This window comes from Epinephelus lanceolatus, chromosome 23 (genome assembly GCF_041903045.1).
Source record: "Epinephelus lanceolatus isolate andai-2023 chromosome 23, ASM4190304v1, whole genome shotgun sequence".
Taxonomy (NCBI): Eukaryota; Metazoa; Chordata; class Actinopteri; order Perciformes; family Serranidae; genus Epinephelus; species Epinephelus lanceolatus.
The window spans coordinates 27,684,230-27,704,291 of NC_135756.1; the positions used below are offsets into that span (position 1 = coordinate 27,684,230).

General features: G+C 41.2%; 1 protein-coding gene across 1 annotated transcript; it reads right to left on the reverse strand.

Moving 5' to 3' along the window:
- Nucleotides 1-5,191: 5,191 nt before the first annotated feature.
- LOC117249289 (serine/threonine-protein kinase 38-like) lies at nucleotides 5,192-19,669 on the reverse strand. Its single transcript, XM_033614853.2, has 14 exons — nucleotides 19,303-19,669; nucleotides 13,245-13,384; nucleotides 12,558-12,609; nucleotides 12,326-12,448; nucleotides 12,142-12,225; nucleotides 11,915-12,038; nucleotides 11,001-11,155; nucleotides 10,787-10,889; nucleotides 10,546-10,607; nucleotides 9,908-10,025; nucleotides 9,660-9,783; nucleotides 9,400-9,495; nucleotides 7,713-7,804; nucleotides 5,192-7,443 (listed from the first exon to the last, which is right to left on the reverse strand). The coding sequence occupies exons 2-14, from the start codon at nucleotides 13,376-13,378 to the stop codon at nucleotides 7,319-7,321; spliced, it is 1,392 nt and encodes a 463-aa protein (XP_033470744.1). The 5' UTR covers nucleotides 13,379-13,384; nucleotides 19,303-19,669; the 3' UTR covers nucleotides 5,192-7,318.
- Nucleotides 19,670-20,062: the final 393 nt, after the last annotated feature.

The following is a 20,062-nucleotide window of genomic DNA, read 5'->3' on the forward strand; positions in this document are numbered from 1 at the left end:
TGGGATAGGCTCCAGCCCCCGTTACCCCTAACAGGATAAGTGGTAACAGAAAATAAATGAACATCACTTGAAGCTCAGATTTTGGTTATCTTTTTTTCCAATGGAAGCATTCGTCGCACATGATCTGTCCAAGGACCATCAGAAATTTTGAAATCCAACGGAGATTTATGTTTTTACAGTTTCTGGTTGTAATAAACAGTGTAATTTTGCCCATTTTTAAATAGAGTATGCCTCCATGTTTTCTTAAAAAATCTGCTGGAAATACAAAATACACCCATCTTAATTTGTTCACCCCTCCCACCCTAGCCAAATTAAAATAAAAGTCTCTCCCTCGTGCTTCAATAATTATTTGACATGTCTCCCCTTTTTTTGCACCACGTCCCCCCCCCCCCCCCCCCATAAGTAACAAACAGTCCCTAAGCATGACTTCATTTGTTGAACATGCTGCATTACAGTAAATCCTACATTTACACTAGGGCGTAGATTATGTTTCAACATTAGGGAGGGAGGACACATATGAAAAGGGGGTTTGGGGTTCCTCTGCCAGATACCTTTGAGCAATAAACACTTAATTTCCTGCATTTTGATGAATTATTATGCACTAAATTGTGCCTTTTCTGCATCAATTTATGCTGTAAATGTCTTTAATTTTGTCATTTTTATAGGGGCAGGGCAAATGCACATGTTCTAAATATTAAATTGTATATGTCATACAAGATAAATAATCATTATGACTGTATTGCTTTACTTTTCCTGTTTTAAATCAAGACACTAAACCTTACAAGACAACAAACCTTAGATACAATTAGTTTTAAGTCATCATTTAAAATACAGTGAGCTAAAGTAATACTTGAACTGCTTCTGGATGCCATAGTTCAGATACCCACTCTCTAACTCTTTGCTAACTGAGTGGCTCCAGGTTATATTTCACACTAAAACCACATTGTTTTAGTCAGTTTGGGACTGAATGGCTTGTGCTAACAACCCTGCTGTAAAAGACTGTTGAATTAACATTTTCAAGATGTTTTATAAGACCTAAGAGCTTTCCCCAGGCCTCTGCACTCTGTGTGTTTATGGGCCATGTGCTCTTCATTTAGAGAATTATTCAGTTAGAGCCACCTGCCCCCCCCCCCCCCCAACAAATAGGAAAGCTTCAGACTTTAAGTGTTTAATTTTATTATTTTAAGCATTTTGTCAACATAAAAACTCATCAACGTGAATGAATATATTAATGAGCGCTTCCTCCTTCACTCCACAGACAGTTTCCTTCAAGTGTCTACAACAATATGTACACAGCATTACACAAAAACCTCACAACATAGTCCTGGCCCGTGGAGGGTGGGTTTGAAACCTTTTACAAGTGAATCTCCAGACTGAATTCTTGCTTTAACAGGGGGGGAAATTACATATTATTAGCTTAGGAACAGGGCGCTGAGGTTTCCGAGGCAGAGACCACTTACATCTAAAGCTAGACTGAAGATGTGAATGAGCCTTTCATCTGCGTTTATCCCTTACGTTTCAGTCAACTGCTTTTTAAAAGGATAAATTAACATTTCCCTACTCTCCAAGTTAGGGGAGAGTCTCCTCTATTCTCCCAAATATAATGTGACACTGATCAGACAACACAAAGGGTGGGTCTTTAAGCTGATTTGGTCCGTCAGAAATGAATTGTCTAGCTTAACTGGTGATAAAAGTGAAACATTTCCTGAACTTGTCTCAACCTCACGGAGAAATAAAGTCACAATAATTTAGCTTCCTTTCCATAAAGTGACACAGTAATGGATTTCAAGTCATCCTGGACATAGTATATAGAATTGTGTGGATCCCAAATACAGTATTTACCCTCCTTTTTTCATCTCCTGTGCATCTACCAACAAAAAAACTGTAATAATTTCTCTATTACAACAGACAAAATGAGTTTGACATTGAACAAGGTCACACATAACCTCACAACAAAAAGCACTGAGGATCTACTTTATGAAAATGTCACTTTTTTCCCCTAGTAGTCACACACACACACACACACACACACACACACACACACACACACACACACACACACACACATTCGTTGCTCATAAACAATCCTAACTGTTTGGCTGTGAGACAGGACGCTCTGAATACAGCAGTTTGGCTTTGTCCAGATTGTGTCAGTGTGTTCAGGTGATGAGACACGACTGGGAATCTGCAGCAGTAGCCATCAACAAAATCCCCCATCATGCATCTGTCCTGCTACTGTCCTCCAGTAGGACCACATCTTCTTGCAGACTGGTCTTAGCTTTGATGACATTTGAGTTAGAATCACACATTTTGATTTTTAGTATGGGCGAAATACTGGCCTATCAGGGTTGTCTGTGTGATATGAGACTATACATGTATGTTTTAGGACGTCTTCTGTTTGTAATTAAAGGGGCACTCCACTGTTTTTTCACACCAAGATCTTAAATGTCACTGAAATTACCCTGATGATGTCATGATGATGTCATAACAGTTACCTCTGCTTTGAGAGACTACCAATTTATAAAGGCTGCATTACGAATGGGGCATGTTTGAAAGACAGGCATTTATACAAGACAGGAGGAGAATGATCAAAGCTGCTATCAAGTTGCATTATGGGAAGTGTAGAACAAACTGTTTTTTTTTTTAACTTTGACCATACAAGGGACTAAGGGTGAAGATATCTCAGCCTCTGCTGCAACAATTGTAACCATTTTTTAAAAATTTGTCCCTAGCTTTACAGAGGTGTGGTCATAGAAATAGAATGAATAGAATGGACATTGAGCTGTTTCCTGTGGCCACTGGACTAGTAATATAATAAAATGGCAATTGTTTATGCGGTGACAACATGTCAGTGGGGTCTTTTCCTTATGAAAAGAAAAATGCAACTACAAACCAATCCAAGTTTCTCTCTTTCATCTTCCTAACTTATGTTAGCTTAATTTCCTTGTTTACTCATGGTTAAAAACACACTCGACAAAAACAACATAAAACCATCTCAGCTAATTTTGTTAGTCGTCTAGTTAGTTAGTCTACTGTTTTAACAATCACCAGCTCTGGTTTAGTCAAATGAATCTTTAAGTCACTGAGTTAGGCCCCAATCACACAGAAAGCACTTTGCAGGCTGCAAAATGCCAGGTGCATCGCTTTTTTTTTTTTTTTTTAATTGCTGTGTCTTTTTACCCCATCACGTCCTTACCCTAACCTTCCCATGTAATCAATCTACTGTTTGTTTTTCTGAGATCTGTGTGGGTACATGAGACCCTGAAAAAGAGGGTGGATCACGGGGAGTACCACCAGTTGGTCCAGGAGCTTCACATTGATGATGGCAGTTTCCAGGCATATTTTAGGATGACTCGGGGGCAGTTTGACAACCTACTGTCTATCATCAGGCCGTAGTTCTGGGTATCTAGCAATCACTACCACCAGTTTCTCCTCCATTGTTTACTAACTGTAAACATGCTGTCCTGTGCACCACAGAAGGCCCGCCTCTCAAATCATCTGACTGGACAATGGGAAAAAAGATGACGAAGGAGGAGTTCAGAGCGCTCCACAAAACGCAAGGCGCCTTGAGTGCAGGAGCAATGCAAAAACGGCTGAGTAAAAAGCTTCATTCTTAATAAAACCAATAACAAAAAGGCACCTCCAGCTGCTAAAATGTTTTCTGTATGATCGGGGCTTTAGATGTAAAAAATATGTTCATATGCACGCTGTTTATCCCCTCAGTCTCAGTAATATTACATAATGTTTCAACAAACGTGCAATTAATTGCAATAAAAGAAAAATGGAAATAGCAGTTACAGTAATATTTTAAAATGAACGGACTGCTAATTTAAAAAAGTAATTCTCCACTACTCGTTCGGTATAACGGCAAAACCTCACCTCAGTGAGTGCATGACTTGCCGCAAGTTGGTTTGTTTATATGGAAGTATATACAAAAGTTGGCCCACTACAACAGTTGCAATGACATTAGTACACATAAACATGGCTGCCTCTCTGACGATTTGAATCTCCATTCTACTCTCATTCTATTTCTATGGATGCAATTCTACAATCACTGGAGTGCCCCTTTAAAATGTTAGGGAAACCAATTGATATGAAAATCATCCGATTTAAATATACAGAATATCAGCACAACATCTCATCTATCAACACACATGAAAAATAATAAATAATGCAGAAATATACAACCCTTGCACATTGCTTATGTAATGCAACTCCAAGTCCTTACGGTGCGTTCTTGGCCTAACTAACTGGATGAATTCCAGTTTAAACTGATAAAATGTAAGAGGACACACTGGTACAGGTGTATCATCATACACCAATCTACTTCATCAAACTGCAAGACCACAAACGTTCCCTATCAATTCCTCAGAAATAGCACCACACACAGTTTAATATGGGATTCCTGTGATGGCTACAGCTGAACTTGAGTTCAACATGGTAAGAGTCCTCGGTATATTTCCTGTCCCTGTGTGTACATTTATAGCTTGCGTTTTGACACTTAACAGATGTGCTAACTGAGAAACATCTGTCTCTTCTCACTCGTTTTCTAGAAATAAAAATGGCAAATTATTCCTTAGCCAAGTTTAGCTCTCTTGGAAAGGTGTTTTGTTTTGTTTTTTTTAAAGGTAGTTTTCAGTTAAGTGCAGTATAAGCGACAGCTACATCTGAATATGTGTTCAGATCACGACGTGTGATGATCAGAGTTCTTTGGTAACTATGTTTAGCGCTGTGTCTAGTCACAACTCTGAGCAGACATGTTGGTTACATGGTTGGTTTTGTTGAAAAAGACAGGACATTAGCTTCTAAGATCGAGGGGGGAAAATAACATTAAATACATCCAGTGGATACTTGAATTAAAATGAGACAGACAAAAACAGTACACGTGTCTAAGATATCCACCGTGTTGATCTACTCTTATTTAGTTTCTATTTTAGTTTCATCTTAACTTGACAAACAACGACACTTTGTTCATTGTGTTTGTCTTGGCGCATTCTGTTTTTATGAGCCCCTGGTTTAATTATCTAACCTATAAAAACCTGCAATTTTTCTATTCTGCCTTTGTTTCTGTTTTATCACCTTTATCACGTCAAGTGTTTTGTCACTCTGCAGACACACTTAATATAACCTGACACATCAGAGCTTTCCATTTACTTTAAGACAGATTTTTTTCCTTTTCTCTCACTTTTCCCTTCTTCAAACAGCTCTATATCTAATAGTAATCAATACCTTCTGATTAGTCTCTGATAACATCCGTAGAATATCCAGTTAAATATTTCTCAGCTATTTAAAGGCACTTTGCATGTTTCGTCCACCTAAGAAGGAAGCGATTGGCCCCTGGGCTCGCTAGAATTAAAATCAGGGGGAAATGATCAATTACTGTGGCACTGATCTGAACCACACGAGGGGCTCTGAAGGGAAGTGGCACACTCTGCACTTTGTTTGGCTTATGTGTGAATGGGCAACACTCCACAGTAACAGATGTCAAGCACAGGGCAAACTGCATTCACACGTTTCCTGGCAACAAGTTGTTCCTCTGTGAGAAAAGCAACAGCGCTGAGGCAGTGCCACAGGAAGAGTTGTCCCGCAGGGCTGACACAAAGTCGCACTGTGTTTACCACCACCAGGAGGGTTAAAGGAGGATTCCAGCATGATCGGGGTTTTTGCTCTTCTGTTTTATATTTTCTATCTGTTTGATGCTAATGTTACTAAAAACGACATGTTCAATTCAGTCTCCTCCATCACAGGCAAAAAATAATCATACTATGATTATGATAAAAAAAAAAAACGTTTACACCTAAAGAATTCCCAGATGTATTGAGCTAAATGCTAACATCGGCATACTAACATCCACAGACAACATGTTAACATGTTCCCCATCTTAGTTTAGCATGTTAGCATGCTAATTAGCACTTGTACGGCTGATGCTGATGGGAATGTCATTAGTTTTAGAAATATCTGGTCAGAAACAAAAGCATCTGACGGAGACATTTGACATGATGATGGTGCTAGACGTTAAGGTAAGGGATCACCAAAGGGGCATGAAAGCGTATGCCAAATGTCATCACGCAATCCATCCAACAGTAGTAGATATGCTGCTAGCATGCTAAACATAGAGTACCTACAACTGCCTCAGATAAGTTTGATGATAACTGAGCTCCACTAGCATTTTGCTAACTAGCATTTTGCTAACAAGTACCACTACGATCTTCAGTAGCTGTCTCCTCTGACATAAAGAAAAGCTGATGTTGAGGTTGCACCAGGTTCCAGTTTAAAAATGCATTACAGATTTTCCTCACTTTGCAATTTTAAATGGATGCTATCTTTGTCAGTGGGAGTAGCTCTTAAAGGAATGCCTCATCCCCCCCAAATTACCATTTGTATATCAATTACTCACACTGTGCTACATTGAATTCAGTCCCCCATCGGAAAGGGCAGTTTGTTTAAGAAGTACTGAGCATACAAGAGATACATGAGACTTGGATTACACTGCACGAGTTGTCTGAGAGTTTGTAAGCAGATGTTCAGATATAGTTTTTTGGTTGTTAAACATGGACCCCTATGACTTCAATTCACCAAGAATCTTCTATAGTTTTGGATTCTTCATTCAGAGTGTTGGCATGCAAGAAAAACAAAGTTTTCTACACAAATTCAACATAACACATGGTGATTAACTGATATACAAAAGGTCATTTGGGGGTAAAGTATCCCTTTAAATACAAAGCAGAAAGTGACCAAAAACAATAGAAATCATGCTGGAACCTTCCTTTAAAATCCACAAACAGGCTATAACAGTATGGACGAGAACAACTGAGGGGTACCAGTTCTTACTCAGTAATCTTTCAGAGTTGTCTACAGTGTATAGAGCTTGTCTTCAGTATTAGAAACTATGTTTGCAGCAGAGCTAATTTAGCCGCCAGTGTAGAAACTATCGCTGTGAAGATGTCGAAGCAGTGATTTGTACTCGATCCTCATTCCCACGGGAGTAAAAAAAATCCTCTCCAGAAGCAGTATGCCGCTGAACATGCAGATATGCTGATTTAGTGTCCTAGTTAGTGAGCTGGCCTGAGAGCTATGGCTAAAGACGGCACGTGTATACGATATAAACAACCGAGGTAATGCGGTAACGCTCCTTAATTTCCGAGCTCTTGGTGTTCTTGCAGCGGCCGAGCAGACCTAAATAACTTGTGATGAGGGTTAAATTTATACTGAGAGGCTGACAGCGCAGCCTTCAGCACCAGCGGGGCTCCACGGCCCGACCCTGTGTCCGTAAACGTCTGTTTTTTTCTCCACAACGCCATCTCCCCGTCTCGGCGTGTCAGGCCTTCCCTGCCTTCATGTATGTGGGGATGGTGCCTCGCTGGGTCAGACCCTCAAAGCGTTTGTATGTGTAGTTGAGGAACACCCAGTCCTTCGATTTGAAGTCTGGCTCCGTTGCGTTGGCTGTAAATAAACACAAAATCACATATCAAAGGGAGGTGTTATTGTTTTGCCACTTGAGGGCACAATAGATCAAACAGTGTAAATGTGAAGGCCCCTTTAAGGCCATTAGAATAATAATAGAGTCATCAGCATTGTTGAGAATCTATTTTGGAATCATCTGTCATGACTCATTCATCGCCATGATCTGTCTGAATCTGACCCAAGGCTAACGTTTCCAAATAAGGGATTTTCCTGCAGTGCGCCAAGCAGAATATCTGATAAAGACAAACCTGGCTGAAGGATGTCTGATTCAGGGAAGTCATCAAAGTTTGAGGTGTCGTCGATACTCTTGATTTCAATGGAGATGGCTGCTGGCCGCTCCCTGTGGAGGCAAGACGGAGACAATCATGGATGGTTGGAAGAACACAGAAATAAGAAGTAGTAAATCCTCAGTGTGGGCTCCTTTCCATTTTAGATCAAGAATGTCATTTTTCTGAAACTGCTTGATGCATAAGCAGCGTTACCTTTAATGCAAGAAGAACCCTTTCCTGACATAGAATATGTAACAGTGCTGGCTTCATCCATGTGATTCAGACATACTGTAGGCGTCAGTGACATAAATGTTGTGCTCGGGCTGCTGTAGCCTTGACATTCATCTAACAGCACTGCACTGAGCTGTTGCGTAAATGTTAAGAGTCTAACCTACTTGTGCCAGCTTTACACCACACGACTCTTCAAGCGATTTATCTGTCGCAGACAAATTTTTAGTGCTGGAATAAAATCATGATAGTTTTGCTCAAGTTGTGGCTCCCTTGATCTTGTTTGTGTAAGGTGTAATGTGCTCATAAAGCTCAGTTGGAGTCAGTGTTTCCCACACAACTAGAATCTATTTGTGATGGTGGGAAGGCGGGCAGCACTGGCTAGCGATGAGTTCTCTCTGCCCTGTTAGCACAAGCTAACATGGCAGTAGTGGCTAACATCTGCCGCCAAGCCATTAAATGATCCCAACAAACTCACACCGACAAAACTACAGCGATTGGACAAAATTGCAAGGTTGCACAGAACTCATGGGGATTGGTTGAATTTGTGTTAATTGCTGCAGTTTCAACTTAACAACATCCAACTTTTGGTGACGTTTCAAGATGTGAACATGGTCAGCAACCAATAGCTGCACTTTGTCTGGCACCGAACAGAAAAGCATCGAACAGGGTAGACAGTAAACATGGAGAAGTCTCTGGGTAATGGTTAATGGACTGCACTTGTATAGCACCTTTCCAGTCTACCAACCACTTAAAGCACTTTTTACACTATGGGTCACACACACATTCATACCCTGGTGGCCAAGGCTACCATACAAGGTAGCACTCACACACTCCCACACCGATGGAACAGCAATCGAGAGCAATTTTCAGTATATTGCTCAAGGATACTTTGACATGCGGACTGGAGGAGCTGCAGTGGAGGAGTCAAGAACTCACTCTACCCTCTGAGCCGCAGGGGGCAGAAGGCGAAAGAAGGTGAACAAGTCTCAGTTCTGTTGTGCTGTGGAAAAGGAGGAGAAACTGGTGGAGTTGTGGAGTGAACAAGAGTTGGTGTTTATTTGGGTGTGTATCTAATCCACCAACCTGCACTTATTTTAGTGAGAGATGTTAATTTTTGAAACGGTTCGCTTCTCATTCCCACAGTCGGAAAGGTAAGGAATTGTTAATATGTCATATTTCTTAAACGAAGTTTGGTGTAATATTTTCCACCAGGAGCAGGATGGGAAACAATTTCAACAGGAATCTAGTTGTAGTCTTGCAAATAGAGACCCTGTGAGTCTTTGCAAAATCTTATGGTGTCGAACTAAAAACTCACTCACAAAAGTCTTCTAGTGTATGGCAGGCATTAAACAGGTAAAAGTGACTCGGGTGTCACATGAGACCCTCATGTCAAACTGCCACATTTATGTCTGAATGGGGTTTAGTGTTCATGTACCTGATGTGCTCCCAGTCCACTGACTCAAAAAACTGATGACTCTTGATCTCTTCCACACTCACTGCTCCAACCCTGTTCTCAGCATCAGTGCAATACCTGAAACACACAAACAGCAAACTGTTAATCTAACTATCCAACAGACCTTTATATACACAGGGTTTGGACAAGTATTCACTGTCCACATCAACATATTTAGTAGTAGCCTTTATGGGAGTTTGTAAAAGGGGAAACTTAAACAATAAAAAATAATCTTTACATACTTTAATATCAAGTCTTTGGCCCTCTCTGAGATGGGGACTTCAGGTGGGAAGACAAGTGTTTCCTTCCAGTTCATCACCTTCCTGTATGTCTCCTGTGGTGTCTCGGAGCAGAAAGGTGGGTAACCTGAACACAGCCAACATTATTTTCAACATTTGTAAATGTACCTCACACTGAGACACTTCATTTTACAAATGTGTTTCATTAACCTCTCCGTGTCTGTCTCACACACAGACAAACGCATGCTTACCGATGAGCATTTCATACATGATGACGCCCAGAGACCACCAGTCACACAGCTTGTTGTACCCCGTCTGCATGAAGACTTCAGGAGCAATGTAGTCTGGCGTTCCCACAGTAGAATAAGCCTGAAAGTCACACAGAGAGACAGAAGGTGAGAGCTCTGGGTTGGAATATATATTGAAAATATTCAGTTCAACCAAGCAAACATGTTTCATTCAGGTCAACAGGGTCCCGCTGCAGAGTTTGCTGGGACCCATGGTGAAAAAATCATGTGTTCACGTATCAGCAGCACTTTATAAACAATAATAATGGCACTGACATGGTAGTAACAATCATTTACCGTCCCTGTTAGATGGAGGTTCATCTTGCTCTCTGCTCGGAGGGTAAGGACCCCCCGGACCTCATTGTTTTCCCAATTTGCAGACATTCTCGGCTGCTGTCATCTGTCTTTGAGTTAGCAGCTAAGTGCTATCAGCTACTTTTTAAATCTCCCAGGGGCTTGTCACACGCATAATATGTCATCAGTTGTCACACTCATCTCATCTGTGGTCCTATTCTGCTAACTCTCCCTCAGACGTCATTTTGGTGCTGTTACTTCCTCCACTGCCAGCTTAAAGGTGAGACAGTAAAATGTCAAAGCCTTACCAGCTGCCTCCGGTTCTTCTTCCAGGTTTCTGCTTTCCTTTTGGAGTTCATATTTTGAAAGGCTGCAATTTGCAGGAGTGTAAAGAGAGAAGAGGAGCAGGTGATTACTTGAACAGTTACAGAAAATATTTTGCACTGTCACAGCAGTGTCTCTCTGAAAATATATTTTGGTGGAAGTTGTCACTTATTATAGTGCACACTGATGTGGCTTTTCCTTGTGATCATCAGATTCTGAACTTACAGAAATCACTGGGCGGGTTGTGCGTCAGGTTCCTGTAAAATTCTGTGCGATGAGCCTTCTTCAGTCCCGTACACAGACCAAAATCTGACAGCTTCACATGTCCCTGTGAACAAATACACATTTAATGAGTCATCTGCAGAGAGTCACCATGCATGCACGCACCAAGCATTATGCTTTTACTGACAGTCTGGAAATGTCCGTCAGTGAGTCTCACCCTGGAGTCCAACAGCAGGTTGTCTGGTTTGATGTCTCTGTGGATGAAGCCCAGCTGGTGGATGGAGTCGATGGCCAGAACCGTCTCTGCGATGTAGAATTGAGTGGCCTCTTCAGACAGAGTATCCTTTTTCATCAGCAGGGTCATCATGTCACCTGTCAACAAGGTCAGAGGTCAGAATGATAGTGCAAACACACCTGTCTGTCTTTCTTGCTCTTGTTCAGCATGTCACAGAATAGTGACTCATCCTGTATCCAGTTCAACAAATCTGTGTTTTAATCACTCACAGTCAGTGTTTCTCCTATAATTATATGAAAAAATCTTTTCCAGTGTTTCCTCTATGTTCATTCTACACTGTAGCACCGCCGTGAACTGCAGCGGCGCACCACTGTGAGTCCTTGAATGAAGCAACTGTCTTTGGATAGTTCACATAGCTGTAATAACACCAGGACAATCAAGTATCTGTTATCTTAACTGCTAAAGTCATTTGAGCAGGTGAAGTAAAGATAACGCTGTACGTGTTGCTGACAGATTCATTGTGTTTGTGCTTTTATCTGAGCTAGACCAGAAAATATTTGGCTGAAAAAGATCGCTGATGCTGTTTTGCCCTCATTGTTGTCCGTTAAGTTTGGTTAGGAAGCAATCTGACCTTGTTTGCTCTGATTAATTTGGCATGCATTTAACATACCAGCCATACTTTTGGGAAACTTAAGAAGGAAACAATGGGAGTGACAGACAAGCCAACTTTAAAAGTGAAGTATTTCCTTATCAAATAAGTGCTTAAATATAAGAATACAATTTGGTGTGAGAGTTTAATCGTGCAATCTAGAGGAAACACTAAGAGTGAACACACAAACAGCAGATAACCTGAGATGTAAGGTCAAATAAATCTATGTGAAGTTATCAGTGCACACCTCCAGGCAGGAACTCCATGATGAGGTAGAGGTTCCTCTTGTCCTGGAAGCTGTAAAACATCTTGACCACCCAGGCACCGTCTGCCTCCACCAGAATATCCCTCTCTGCCCGGATATGAGCAACCTGCAGGCAGACATTGGACAAGGTAAGACTGTGACAGTACACGAATGCAGCATGCAGCAGTTTCAACATCCTCGAGTACTACGGTGCTTAACAAATGCTTTACCTGCTCTTTCTCCAGCATGTCTGCTTTCCTCAAGATCTTCATGGCGTAAATGTGCCCTGTGTCTTTTTTCTGCACCAAACGCACCTGAAGGAAACGATGCCACACTTAAATACATAAGGAATGTGTACATATGCAGCACTGAAAGTATAATACATACATAGGAAAGTAACAATTAACAGAATACCTCTCCAAAAGCGCCTCGTCCAATAACTTTCAGGGACTCAAAATCATCAAGGCCAAGTCGCGTCCTCTTGAGTCGTAAAAATTCAGTCTCCTTACGGGCATGCTGCGAGCGGCGCATTACCTTCTGCAAAACACAGACAGATCGACAGTGAGTCATCAGAAGACGTTTTAAAGGAAAATCTTTTAATGCCATGTGTTGAAACCTGTAAACAACAACACAAAGCATACTGTACCTCCTCGTCTGGCAAACCCTCTTCGTCCATGGCCTTCTCCAGCTTCTTCTGCCTATGAACAATACAACGTATTACATACAATTAAAATCTTGTGCTTTTAAAAGACAAACTAAGTGTGAGAATACAGCTAACGCTTTGTACTCCTATTTTCTTTATGTACGATTTTGGTGCGTAAACATACAAGGAGGTATTAGATCACCTAAAACTGGTCAGATCTTGAAATTAAATCCCTTGTCAGTTTATGTTGGGCCAGCTGTCTTTTACAATCCATGTTACCTGGACTAGAGATCAGTTCTCAAGTAATGTGAGAACAACTAGGGGTAGATTACGAGACGCCCTTTGACACCTGAGATGGCGCTGTTTTCTTTACAGCAAATGGACTGACACTTGATGCCTTAAACAACAACTACATTCACTCAAAGAGAGTACCTGAGGTAACCAGCTCGTGCAGTGTGGTAAAGATCGTTCAAGGTGAACATGAGGGAACTTTTAAAAGTATGACGTCAGGGAAGTAAAAAGTAAAGTAGCTTTTGTTAAACAGACACATACAACATGGCTTGGAATATACTGATAAACAGTAACAGATGCAATGGGACCAGTGTGCTCCTTTACACTTGTGTCGAGAAAAAGCTGGTGGTCTCATATTAACAGGTACCGTAAGCTATACAACCACAGGAGCAGTTTTACCTCATCTCTCGCTCCTCGTGCTGGGTGAGCAGAGTGCTGTAGAAGTTCTCCAGTGTCAGCTTGGCCACAGTCACCCTCTCTCGAGTGTGGTTGCTCATGGGAAGGGCAGCTGCAGTCCCTCCCGTCATGGCCATACTATCCTGTAAGACAACATAATTGAACCAAACAACATCAGCCTGTGCACGACACTGCTTCCACTCATGTGTTAAGTGTTTGTTTTACCATCAGCTTAGTGCTTTACAAAATAGTTTTACCTTCCAGAGAGGAGTTTCACCTGGAGGACTTAAAGCACACAGGCTCAGTAATCCAATCATTAGTGCAACAGCCACCCACCAACACAGACAGATTTGTGCCGACCAATAAGTTAACAGCAGCGCCACCTGTGTGTCTGTCCTTTACAATAGCTTTGAGACCAGCAAGGACAAGCAACACATTTAAAAAATAATGGTCAAAATTGAAACAGCAAAGGCAAAGATATCCTGACTTTCATTACCTAGAGAGTGTGTCAAACTCCAGAACTTTGAATCCTACATTTCCTCCATAATGCAACTTGATAGCGTCTTTCACTAGACCCTCCATTCCTGGCATATACCCATGTCTTTCAAACTTGAGTGACATCATCAGCATTATTTTCATCATCATTATCATTTATGACCCATAAAAGTGTGTGGCAGTGTGTTTATCTGCAGAGACTCTGCCTGGATTTTCTTATTCTCCTCTCATTATGCTGTGTTTGGGACGTCCCTGGGCATAGCACGCACTTGAGGTCAAGCTTTTAAAAAGGTAGTGACCAAAAGCCAGACCGTAAGCAGCAGGTATCCAAAAGGAAGCCACAAAAATCATGAATACAGCACCAAAAACCAATGCAAATATAGCAAGGCGACTAAGTGGACAAACCTGTGGTTGATGTTCACTTTCACTTTCGCGTGACAATACTGTTTACACACATCAACTGACACAGTACACCTTTCATGAAACTGCTTTCACAGGACAGTAGTTCTATGTAAAACAAATGAACTGATCTTTATGTATAAAAACCATCAAGTGTCCCTTTAAATATAATATTAAAGAGATACTTTGCAGATTTTCAACCAGGTCTGTGTCACTGTGGTGTGGGGAAAGTGTGCAGATGAAGAGTGTCTGGCTGTCTCCCAGCCAACAATTGCACAAAACATGACATGTTTCTGATCATCTGGTCAAGGCACGCAGTGACACAGACCTGGCTGAAAATCTGCGAAGTATCCCTTTTATGAAGTCCTTTAGGCTTTCAAATTCAAAACACTTCACTCTTTTTGCTTCAGTGTACAAAGTAACCAAGTATTATCAATTTGGAACAGATGCTTTGACCACAGACTAACAGGAGTTCGATGCCTGGTACTGAAACATTTTTTTCACCCCAGAGGAGGGACAGGAATCATGTGCTGGATACCTCATGGTCTGCAGGGTTTTCATTCCAGGGACTAATCAGTCTAACATCCACTGATCTCCCTTGGTATGCATTCCTTTTTCATCTTTACACATCTCTGATAATATCAAAGTGACAAAAAACAATTATAAAATGACGGCTGAGGAAGTCACATCACATAAGAACTGCGCTTCGGTCCTTATTAATGCCGAAATTGTTATTCTCTCCCTGGCAATTTGGGAACTACTTTCTCTAGAGGAGCACATACTGACATCTTGGATTTGATGTGTAGCCCTCCTGTGGGAGGAATGCAAACCACAGAGAGTAGAAGAAACACACACGTACTAGTGAGGTGAAGGCCACAAGCAGTAGCTGGTTGTTTGAATAAATGCAAAACATGAATGGTGTTGTAAAAGGCCCCAAGGTAAAAAAAGTAGGAACTAAGGGAGGAAGTTTAATTTTTCTCTGAGAGTAGGTGATCTACATGAGCAGATTTTAACATATTATGTAATAGACGGAAAGAGGAAGCGGGTGAATGTGTACATCTTGAAACTATTTCAGTAGTATGCCATCAGATAGTTATGTATGGGCTTGATTAGCTCACAAAGAGATAAAACAGCCCTGCAGCCCAGAGATAGGACCCATGTTTCATCTAGTCACCGGTCCTTTTCCCGTCTCGCCCCCCAACGGTCCCACAACAACGAGACACTTCCTGACTTCTGAGAAAAATCACTGAATCACCGCTGCAAACTACTTGGTTTGGGGGTTTGTGTCAGGTGGAAAACAGGGACAACACTGGCAAATAAGGGTGTTAAGTTACTGAGACCTGTACAGATTCACCTGATACTGAAAGCTCAGCTTAAACAACAAACACAAGGCAGCACAAGCAGACTTAGTACACTTACTGTGGTCTCACATAGCCCATGTTGGCCCTATGTAATGTTACATTTCTGAGAAGATGCACATCAACAATGTAGGTATGACACCACCTTACATACTGTAGCTACCACAACAGCTTGACACATACACACAATTCGTCTGTGGACTTGTGTTCTTTTTGGTCGACCAAAGTGCAAATTTAGGTCACCCAGTCTGTCGGGGACGCTTAGTGGATAATGTGTAAGCGGGCTGAGTAATACAGCGCTGTGTTTCAGTAGCTGTAGGAACCAGGAGAGTTTTCTCTGTTGATCATTGAAACTGACAATGATCAACCACAAAGCTTTTACTTTCACTGACGATACAAACACTGCGGACACCACTTTTATTAAAGGGAAATTTCACCCCCAAAATCAAACATGTATATTTCTCCTCTTGGCTGTGATGCTATTTATCAATCTAGATCATTTAGGTGTGAGCTGCTGAGTGTTTGATATCAGCTGTAGAGATGTCTGCCTTCTCTCCAGTATAATGGAACTAGATGGCACTCAGCTTGTGGTGCTCAAAGCGCCAAAAACTACAACAGCTTCTTCCGACCAAGTAATTTGATTGGACGAGAGGCATTCCATGAGTGCTGATATATAGTACAACATCACTGGGACATGTAACAGTAAAATCACTCCGCTCACAGGTGTTAAAAATATGAATACAACCGTTAATTAACCAGCTGTCACACCCGCTATATTGACGCAAACTGACACTGTAGCATTTGAATTAAATTATGAGTGGTCGTCAGGAGAAGACGAGGAAAAGGATAGCCAGGACTGTTCTGTGCAGACCTCCAGGTGTGTTTGAATCCAGCCGTGCCAACATCCAGGTTTGCCAACGTTTTATCAGCCGAACTGGATGAAGTTACACAGTTGCAGATCAATGTAAACACAAAGTAGATTGTGAGTTCCTGTCGTGTGTGCTGCGTTGCCTGGCAACAGACTGGGGGAACTGTTTTTTTTCGCGGAGCTACATAACATACTTAAATAATTTATTTCATCACCTTTTGTTAACATTTCCTTACTCAGCATTGCTCTTCAAGCTGTTGTTGAACTGTTGTATAAAAGCAAAATCACGCTCGAGGTCATGACATTGTACTGTATATTGTCACGGCTGTAATTGTCTCCCTGTGACCGAATCACAGCCGTGATGATATACAGTACAACATCACTCCCTCTCGTGTGATAATGCTTAATTTGAAAAACTCAACAGCAATGTCTCTTTCCAGAAATTATGACCAAATTACTCAAGATAATCCACAGACCTTGTTGTGAGCAGTTTCACATAGGAACTATTTTCTATCTAGAAAACTACACTTGCTAACTGTATCACTGCACAGGAGGACGAGTACATCCACTCACAGATGAGAGGCTCATGCTCGTGACAGCACGAGATGTAAATATAAAAGGCATCCTTCTCGGGCATGCTGTAAAATTAGCTAGCTCAGTGGTGCTAGGTGAGTTAGCAGTAGATGCACCCTTCCTTCTGAATGGTGGCACAACTTGGCGAGTGTAGTAGATACTGAAAATTTCAGAATTTATGGCCGTATCAGGAGTATTCAACATTCATTCTACTTTTACCCCTGTTTTTGGTCTCCACCAGCTCCTGTGGACAACATTAGGATCTTTAGTTGCTAAATGCTCCGCTGGCTAGCTGCTAACTTTGTTCATCATTTGGTAGCATACAGTGGGTGGAGAGAGTGGGCTAAAACGGTAAAGTTGTGGGCCATGGAACCAAAACACTGACTGGACAGTGGTTATTCTTTGGGTTCCCTCCATTAGAGTGTCTTAAATTATGTTTTCAGTTGTCTGTGCAGATCTACAGATATCTAAAAGATCAGTATTACAGTTTAGATTAGAAAAAAACATACTGTAAAGCCATTAAACAAAGCTTACAAGCTTTTTTTCACCAGGTCTGCCAGTTTGCTGTACAGAGTTGAAACTGAGCAATGGAATTAATGCACACACTCGAGGGTCTGGATGGATTTTCTGCTTGTTTCTCCACCTAGGTGGAAAATGTCGGGCCTTTAGCTCTGTCTGAGGGGATTCAGTTTAGCTTGAAGTGAACCAGATCCACCCCCTAGCTAAACAAACAAGGCTACACCACTCAGGCACTTATAAGGAAGGCATTATGAAGGCAGACTCACTATTTGAAGACTCAAGCATGCAGCCTATAACGGGACGGGCCAAATCTGGCCAGCCAAAACTATAATATATAACTAGAACACTTAAAACTTGCAATGTGTTTCCTCATCTTACTAAAACTGTTAAAGGTTCAGTTCACCAGCACTTTGTATGTGTGTGTATTTCCATACAAACACACACTCCACCCTTCAAGTACTGTAAGTGACTGGACAGGAAACAGTTTCCATCCTGAATGAAAGGGCTCAGTCATGACGCCAGAGAGAGGAATGGGGCTCTCAGACAAACACACACACACACACACACACACACACACACACACGGCTATAACAAAAATATATTGTCCCGAACTTTCCTTTGATTGTAAAGGGGAACTACGCCTGTTTTCAAAATTCATAAGTTGTTGCTATGGTCTAAGACAGTCCAAAAATATTAGTAAACATAAACAACTCTCCCAAATCCAAAAACTAGAGTGCTAAAGCTCAAACTTGTGATGATGTCATGAGGTGTAAAGTCTGGAGCTGCTCCATAAACAATAAATGGCGAAAGACGTAAAAGATGACACTGAGAACACCCAGGGGAATGTTCTGAGTATAAGGGTGCATTTTCTGTTTCAGCACTGAAACACTCCAATAGAATAACGCTCAAAAATAAAACAAACATTCTGTGGGTCCACAAAATCACGCGTCCATGAAGCAGCTCCAGACTTAATACTTCATGACATTTTAAGTTTGAGACTCTGGTTTCCAGCTTTGAGAGAGAGTAGCTCATGCTCACAAATATTGATTAAACTTTGCTATGCCATGGAAATAACATTGGAATTCCTAATTTAGGTGGTGCTCCCCTTTAAACTAAACAACCACTTTTGTCTTTAAAAGTCACCTTGACATTCTAATAAATGGAACTTAATGCTGTGTATCAATTATTTAGTAATATCCATAAGATTATGCAGTATTATGTTATGGAAATCTGTTATATATCCCTATTCAAAGTGTTTGTTTTTTGCAATAGTAATATATACTTGAGAAAATGCTTTAAATGGGAAAGACATGTCAAGAGCTCCATTAATTTCAAATAAATTGCATATATATTGTGTTTTGTAAGTGTATTTCAAATTAAAATAAACTTATTTTCATGTTAAATCTTATTGTAATTGCCATGCTTTCCATCCAGTGTGCTGGTGTACCCTCCATCCACCTGCGGAGATGGTGTGTACTTGCATGGAGCATTACCCCAGCTCACAACACATTAATGTCTTGTCAAGCTAACCTTTCACAACTCACTTAAATTGAAACTTTTGGGGCCACCCTGTCAAACCTCTATCTGCCACCTCTGCTGGCACTGCTGCCACTCACATATAGGTCATACTGGATACTGGTTAATATTTTATATTATATATATATGCCATTAAGTTTAAATAATATGTGGTTACTTAAAACAAACATTGGCTCAGTTAGTTGCTGTGATGTGTTAGCTAGCTGTGTGTCCGTTACATTGCCTTTGCGTCTCTGTCTGGCAGGTTGACAGCAACAAATAAAAATCCGACAGCATACAGATAAAGAGCACTGAGTGAGGAAAAATCACCTACCTCCGTGTCCTGCTCCAGAGTCAATTATTGGCTTGCCGCCACCCCACGATATAAGAGAAATATGGTGTGTTTCTTCGTATTTTCCTGCCTAATATTTAGGCAGTTGAAGGCTAAAGGCTCCAGTTATTGGCCACCCTTTAGAGGAACTTATAAGGCAGCACCGTAAACATCGTCGATATCAACGCCAAATCATAACAAAAGTCCCCTGACGTCGCCTGCAAGCTAACCTAAAATAATTTGAAATTATTTTACTTTCTTCATTTGTACACCCTGACCTCGAAATTCAACGCTTCCTCCGTCTAAATCGCTATAAAATATGAAATAAGCACCGCTGCTTCCTGGGACCGTCGGGCACATCAGACGCTCCGGCGACGCAACGGCGTAGCATTTGATTGACGTTGGAGAGAACCAATCAGTGATGAGAAAAGGGACCTGTGGTTTCAACTGGCCAATCACATGCGCAATGTATGTGGGAGTGACATGTTTGTCAGCCAATGAGAAGATCTGATCCGCCCAGCAAGGGTTGTGTTACAGGACGCAGGTTCATTTGGCTAGCAAGCATTTGCAGCTATGAAAGACAGTACTGTAGCTCCAGTAGTTGTAATATTGGTTACATAATTTTATTGCTTATGCTTAGAGGAAACCCTCAATAAAAGAACTGATATTATTATACATTTTTAAGGATAATATTACACAGATTACACAGAAAATAATACATTTCTTAACACTGAATAACCTTATGAACTACAAGAGGGTATCA